A 7,309-nucleotide genomic window follows, 5' to 3' on the forward strand; every position below is an offset into this window, starting at 1 on the left:
TTTCATCTGCTCCTTTATCCTGTCTGGGTGGTCTGTAACAGACTCCCCCTGGGATGTCTGTCTTGTTGGCCTTTCCCTGATCCTCACCCACAGGCGCCCAACCTTATCATCACTGCCCTTGAGCTCCGTACAGTCAAAACCCTCCCGAATACACAGAGCCACCCCACCGCCTCTGCTCGCCCGCCTGTGCCTTCTGAGGAGCTTCTAACCATCACTGCAGCACTCCAGTTACGGAGTCATCCCACCACGCTTCTCTGATGGCAAATATGCCGTGGTTTTCCTCCTGAACATTTCCATTCTGCACAGACACAGTGGCCAAGGCTCACAACAGGAATCTCCAGAGACTTCCCTGAAATCTGTCATATTTACACTGGTGAATAAATGTACAGCCAGAACCCTAGAACATTCCTTCACTTCAGCTATTTCCATATGCCCTCCCCAACAGCTGCAAGAATGAGAATTCAAAATTTAGACTTGGAAGTAAATTCAGTCTACTGAAAGCAAACATCACTCAGGTGCATTTAAAGACTTCTACCATGGAACGCTACTTCCCTCTTGCCCCAAGGACAGGTCCTGACCCTTGCCTTGGTCTCTGCTTCAAAAGTTGGGAAGAAAAAGAATAAAAAAGACATAGAGAATATACGTAAGGATTCTAACCTGCAATGATAGGTAGTAGGGATATGTCAGAACCTCCCAAGGAAGCAGGCAGCTTTCCTTTTGAGAGAATTCTCTTATATAGAGTTGTATATCCAAGCCAAAGAAGAACCTGCCTCATTATATGGTCTCCCACCACCAGAAGTGCGGCTCAATCAGCTTGCTGCCCGCCCTCTGCCAGCCCATGACCAGTAACTGAAAAGCAACAACAGTCAGGAGAAACTTCCTCCTGATGGAAGCAGAAAAGCAGTGGGAAGTTCACCTCCATTTCATCAGTGCATCATGTACAATGATACAAACTTATCTCCTGACCAAGAAAACAGCAATCCTTGAACAATAACAAATGTGCTATGCTCTACCTTAGAAGCCGAAGCCTAATTTTCTTCGCAGAGCTTTTAACAACTGAAAAATATAACTCTCCACAGAATCTGGCAACATCTTGTTCATAATTAGCATTTATTTGATTTAAATACAAAATACTATTAAAAACAAAGTAAAATTTAAAAAAATACATTAACACTACATCTTCTCGTAAGTTATTTCATGGCCACAAATAGTGCATGTCTTTTTATATGTATCTTCATCAATGTTTTCTTCTGGTCCATATTCATGTTCGTGGATACTAGCTTGTTTCTTCCACAAGCTACTCCTCACGGCACGGCGGAGTTCTGGTAAGAAATACACGAAAATTTTAACATTTTAATACATCTTAAATAATGTTTAATAAAACTCAAGCTAACTAGCTTCTCGAGGCCTACAGATGGCAATATGCTTGCTGCCTGTCTTTCACAAAGTCTGGGAAAGAATCTGCTCTTGCAAGAACAAGCTCCGACTTGCCTTGCAATCCTCACCTTGTTTGCATATTTTAAGGGCCAAGAACTACACTGTCATGGATTCTCACAGGCAAAGATCTTCCATCTGCACTAAGGACATGTTTCTTGCTGCCTTTTTACACAAAGCCATTCAAAGGTATCCAAAAGGGGTCGGTGGAATGCAAAGGAAAAGTTTTTATAGAACACCTCATTTATTTTACATGACCAAGAAAGAGTCATTTTCATTCAGGTCACAGTAAGCCTCCCAAATGACTTGGCATTCTCTAAGCTTTATGCCCAATAATATGAGTTGCCTCTGCAGCATCCGCAGTGAAATCCGCGGGTTCTCTAGAGCGCACAAGCTGGCAGCAGGGCCCAAGATATTATCCGGATGCTCCAAGCGGGTGGCAAGAATACTGAACAGCAAGATGTGGTCACATTTTGAGCCAAACCATTCAGGCTGCAAACTTTGTCACGTTAAGGCCTGTACTTGCACTGAACTCTGGCATCTTGGCTACAGTCTGCTGCCAGTCCTTCTGTGCGCACAACATCAATGGCCCAGACAGGGGTTATTTGTGCAGTCTCAAGTTGTGCCTCCTTCAGACAACACCAGTAACAGCCAGCTTGAGCTTTCTTTGCCTTTGTAAATGCCACCCCAAAGCAAAGCATGCATGCTATACGTGGTACAAAAGGTTCCACCCATCAAATACTCTTCTAAATATTAATTTATCAGGGAAAAAACCCGAAGGGTAATGTGCAATAAAGACAGCAGCTAGGAATGCTGTGAACAAAAGCGTTCAACGTTTTCATTACAGTCACTCCACCTGAAGACTACCACAGAATTACAGAATCCACTGGCACAAAAATCCTTGTCTTCCACAAGTCAAAAGCATCAGGAGCAATCCATGGCACATTCTGGGTCATACTCAAAAATTTGAAAAACACTATAATGCACCATTGTAATTGATTTCTGTCACATCATGTCCACAGGACAACAGAGGAATTCAAGGCAAAAGGGACCACAAGTCCTGCAGTGCAACACTGCCCAACACAGTCAGCTATGAGGTCACACCAGACTGCTCCAGGTTCACCCCCCAGTCTTGAAAACTTCCATTTTACCACACTGAGTATCTTCTCACTAATTCAATCTAATGCAGACACAGGTTTAAACAGAATTGTACTACCCTTCAGGTACTGAAGTATATAATTTTAACATGTGTTACCTTTAACTTTCTTGTCAAACTTCTTCTGTTTCATCTTCTCTCTGTTATCACGGCGTAGCTCCTTTGCTTCTTGCAATGCTTCTTCGCTACCCCAGACTTCAAGTGAACGCTTGATTACCTACAGGATGGACATAAATGCCTTTTTTTTCCCCTGAAACGATAAAAGTAAACTATTCTAACTTACAAAATTAATTTTACCCTACACATACATAAACCAACCAATCTTCCTCTGCTCTGCATACCACCTGTCTATGCTCTTGACTCATAAAAGACTGCACTCCTTCCACACTGGCAACACTGCCTCATCATTTACTATCAGCTACATGTAACTCAGGAAAACTTAAACCCAGCTCTAATTCTGCGCGTATTTTGCTAAAGCAGTATGATTCTTACGAAGTACCAAACAAAAAAATGACAAGAGCCCTGGGAAATCCACTTGCCTTTCCTGCTGCCTCTGTGGGCAAAAGCTGTGAACACAGCTACAAAGGGCCACACACAGCTGCAGCTGCCCCATGCACTTCAGAGTAAAACTGAAGGGCCATGTGCTTTGTGACTTGTAATTGTGCAACCCACTGAAGCTCTGCTCAATGAACATCTTTAAAATGCTCTCAAAACCAGACAATTTCACAACTTAGACCACAACCATTATACACCAAACTATAACAAGCTATACATAACACACTTAGCTTTGACAACACCATTCAGGTACCAAGTGACAACCAAAGCTGTACAAAGGTAAAAAAAGGTCTGAAACACATTAAGTTTCTATACCTGTAGTTTTAAATAAAGCTTCATTTCACCCCATCGTGAATTATGAGGGTTTTTCTTCACAATGAATCTGAGCACTGGTTCCCTCTTGTCTAAGTCACAGTCTTTAAGGAGATACTCTTCTTTTGCTTCTGTCCTTGTTATAAGCTTATGTTTATCTTCAACATCTCTGCAAGATGTAAAATAATGATGAGAAAGCTGCACCCTAAAACCACAGGTTATTAACATCTCAGTCCCCATCCCTTCTAACATTCCTGAAATACAGGTAGCCCTAATCCTCTCAGCTTTTTATGCATGTAAATAACTTTGGATTCCAACAACCTAGCTAAACTCCAGACTAGATTTACTGAAATTAGGTGTTTAAAAATTCCCCCCATTTCAGCAAACAAAGGCTGAGAAGCCTGCTCTTCTAGAAAGACTTTTCTTCTATTTTCTTACAAGAGGGAATAACTGAAACTTAAAATGAATATTAATATTTTCAGGTATTCACCTAACCCAGATGCAATCCAAGAGCACAGAAGTATAAGCCTCACATGGTCAAGACAGAAAGAATGTGTAATGTGAGACAGGTCAGATCACCTGAGAATATACACACTCCATATGCTTCTAGATCTCAGAAACTGATTAGCAACACAGAGCACCTCTCTCTATAATGCAAGACAATAGGCAGAGGAACCATAAAATAAAGACTTTTAGAAGACTGTAGCCTTTAACAGATAGATAAAATGAGAAACTCTGGAACCACAGCAGCATTTATGAGTTAATGGAAAAAATTACATTTACGCAATCCTGACTGAAGTACAACTTCAACCGCTTGAGCCAAATAATCTGCCAAACACTAAGTGCTAACAACAGTCATCAAGGAAGTACTGCTGTAAATGTAGCTTTACTAGAATTCAAAGTTCACAGTTGTAGGTAATGCACCAAGGACACTACAGCAATCAGCTGCAGGAGCTTAGACCCAAGGGAAAGTACTCCACAGGCTCCATGTCCTGTCCTTAAATTCTTTTTCCTACCCACTACAACTTCTGAAACAGAACTTTGCCTCCACAATACGACTGCAAATCGTCTACACCACGTGCACACCCCTAACCACTCCCTGCAGTAAAAGGGTAGGCTCCCAGAGCAAACTCCTGCCTTTTTTTTTTTCATTCACCCAATTCATTCTTACACACATGGGCAGCCGGCTGCTGCAGTTGGTTTCATTGCCCTGGTTATCTTGATGGCTTTTGGAGCGTTTTCTGTGTTAAAAGATAAGAGCTTGCTCTCCTCTCAAGGTCAAACTCCTGCTTACCTCGCAGGCCAACCAGTAACCTCCCATTGGGGCTCTGCCCTTTGGCTGCTGGGCTTCCAGCACGCCCATGCTGACCAAAGTACCAACTTCACTCGAGTTAAAACACCGGGACCGCAAACACTCTAATCCCTGATCCACTTCAGATAGCAGATATTTGTGTTCCATCAGGTTTTCAAATGGCTCTAGTCTGCAGCCAGACATAAATTTTCACACTGACAAACACACCAACTGCTCTCATGACATCCCATTTCCATAATGTTGTATGAAAATCCACTGATGTCCCCTATACTAAGGCAGGCTTATGAGACAATCTGTGATTCAATTCCATAATGGAAAATACACAGGGTATCAGTCAACTTTCATTTACATTTTTAAGTTACTGAAATATGTCTCTCTGCTGACAGTCTCTTTAAATGACTGTAACTCATTGAATTATAGCCAGCAATCTTTATGTAAAATAGTGTTTCTCTCTCCTGATTATTTGTAATACCTGCAATTATCACATGTTGCCCAATCAAAGTGCTGCATAAGGTAGGAGTCCATGAATTCTTTGCCACAGTCTCCACAGATGAGATAATCAAATTCTAGTACGGGTGCTAATGGAAAGAAATATTTTTTTTAAGGGACTACAATGATAAAAACAAGCATCTAGAATTGGTATTACAGGTAATTTTACTAGAATTCACATAAGCATGTTACAAACTAGTTTCACTCTATCAAAGTTTTCCAGAATACAGTACAAATTCAAAACCCATTACTGCACAATTCCATCTCTGTTGGAATGCTTTTTTAAGTTCAGCATTAAGTACTTAACTTCAACATTTAAATGGACATTTAACTTAAGTCATTGTTAAAAATAATTCTCCACATTTCTCCCAAAAAGTGTTTCAAATCCTCTCCTGCCACTTCCTCTGTTCTGACCCTCCCAAAATATGCCCCGATTTACAGAAGACATACGGGCAGAAACAGGAGGAAGCACAGAAGGGATTCAGTTTGAAGAGGGTGGCTAGAGCAGGAAACTACAGGAGCTGCGCTGGCATCATAGTTCTCTCAGCTCTGCTCCAGTTTTTTTCCTAGCTCAGCCACACCTGCCTCTCCCTAAACGAGCTCAGTGGAAGCCTGGGGCAGTTGGCAAAGGTTCTTGTCCGTTCCAGCTGGCAGAAACGGAGGTGGATGGCCAGAGAGCTGCTAGGAGTGGAATGGGGATGGAGCTCCACTACAATCCTCTCCCCAAGCCCTCTCAGCACTGCTCCAAGCCCAGACTCATCTCAGCGCCAGCCACTGCTTCTGGCCGCATCCTCAACGGGCGGATCACCTCCAGCGTCATCACCATCTGCTTTTATGTTCCATAGGACACCAAGAAACACCGATTCAGGGGACAACAGCTATAAGTAACATTCCTTTAACAGTAACATTGGAATTCTATCAGAAAATTAACATTTCTATACAGTTTTGAAATTTGGAAGCGAGGCAGTGCTGTGGAATTTTAGGAACACCTGAAGCAGAAGATTAATGGTTGACATGCAGCACCATACATTTTAATTGCGTTTGCATTTATAGCAGATCCGATCCAGCAAAGACGACATTTTATGTAAATTCAGTCCTACTAGCGACAGCCGGATGCTCAGTACTTCACAGTCATTTCATACTCTTACATCACATTCCATCATTTAAGACAGTGCTCCCGAACACGAAGACATTTTATTAAGACAATGACGTTATGAATTACACAGCAAAAAATACGCCCAGTGTAAAGGCATCCCAGATCTACTTTAATTTATTGTTAAACATTAGCCCATCAAAAGAAGCAGGGCTGCTAATTGTTTACGCTGTTAATGAAATCTGGTGCTGATTTCTAACAAAGAGATACACTGCACCAACAGCCCCGCAGCTGATTCAAGCAGAACAAAGCAAGACAAAGACAATCCCAGAGAAGAAAGTCGATCTATTTTGGGACCCTTACTTCTCCATTTGCTTTTTTTGGGGGGGAGAATATCGCAAGGCAATGTGCTGAAATCCTCCACCGAACGATCAGTAACTTGGCGCCAGCACGTTTTATAACGATAAAAGCTGGCACTGCAGCAGCGCTCCGGTCTTGGCACAAACCACATAAATCCCAAAATTCCCACAACCGACGAAGCCGCGCAAATTTACCCTCATGTAGATCTTAAAATTCAAATTCTCAGAAAGAAATAATGGAAATAGCATTTATGAGGGAGAAAAAAATAAATTAAAATGTGCTATACCCAAGGGCACAGGCTGTGTCCCACTTCCGCGGCTTAAAATTCTTCGTTTTTAATTACCGCGCATTTGCTATAGCCGATTTAATGCTGAAAAGAATCGGACGCGCCACTAATCGAGCACATCCAGAAAAACGTGTGAAGGAGGAAAAGGGGTGGCAAGGATAAAAGAAAGAAAAAACAGGGTAAGAAAGGAGAGTAAAAAAAGCCCGGGAAAAAAAAAAAGGCGCCCATCCATCCCGCCCCGCTGGCGCGGCCGGAGCCGGCTCACTGTCGCCCCCGCGCCTTCCTGCCCTCCCCCGCCAGCCCCCCACCCTC

General features: G+C 42.5%; 1 protein-coding gene across 4 annotated transcripts; it reads right to left on the bottom strand.

Moving 5' to 3' along the window:
- Positions 1-1,083: 1,083 nt before the first annotated feature.
- XPA (XPA, DNA damage recognition and repair factor) lies at positions 1,084-7,122 on the bottom strand. Of its 4 annotated transcripts, XM_015615504.3 has the most exons (5): positions 6,998-7,118; positions 5,242-5,347; positions 3,461-3,626; positions 2,690-2,807; positions 1,084-1,322 (listed from the first exon to the last, which is right to left on the bottom strand). In XM_015615504.3, exons 2-5 carry the CDS (start codon positions 5,292-5,294, stop codon positions 1,174-1,176), a joined length of 486 nt encoding a protein of 161 aa, XP_015470990.1. In that variant the 5' UTR covers positions 5,295-5,347; positions 6,998-7,118; the 3' UTR covers positions 1,084-1,173. The 4 variants fall into 4 exon arrangements, 3 of the variants coding, with proteins under 3 accessions (XP_015470990.1, XP_015470989.1, XP_015470988.1); XM_015615503.3 differs by having other exon boundaries at positions 5,242-7,118; XR_004500488.1 differs by having other exon boundaries at positions 1,234-1,322; positions 2,690-2,840; positions 5,242-7,122.
- Positions 7,123-7,309: the final 187 nt, after the last annotated feature.

This window comes from Parus major, chromosome Z, assembly GCF_001522545.3.
Source record: "Parus major isolate Abel chromosome Z, Parus_major1.1, whole genome shotgun sequence".
In the NCBI taxonomy this organism is placed as follows: Eukaryota; Metazoa; Chordata; class Aves; order Passeriformes; family Paridae; genus Parus; species Parus major.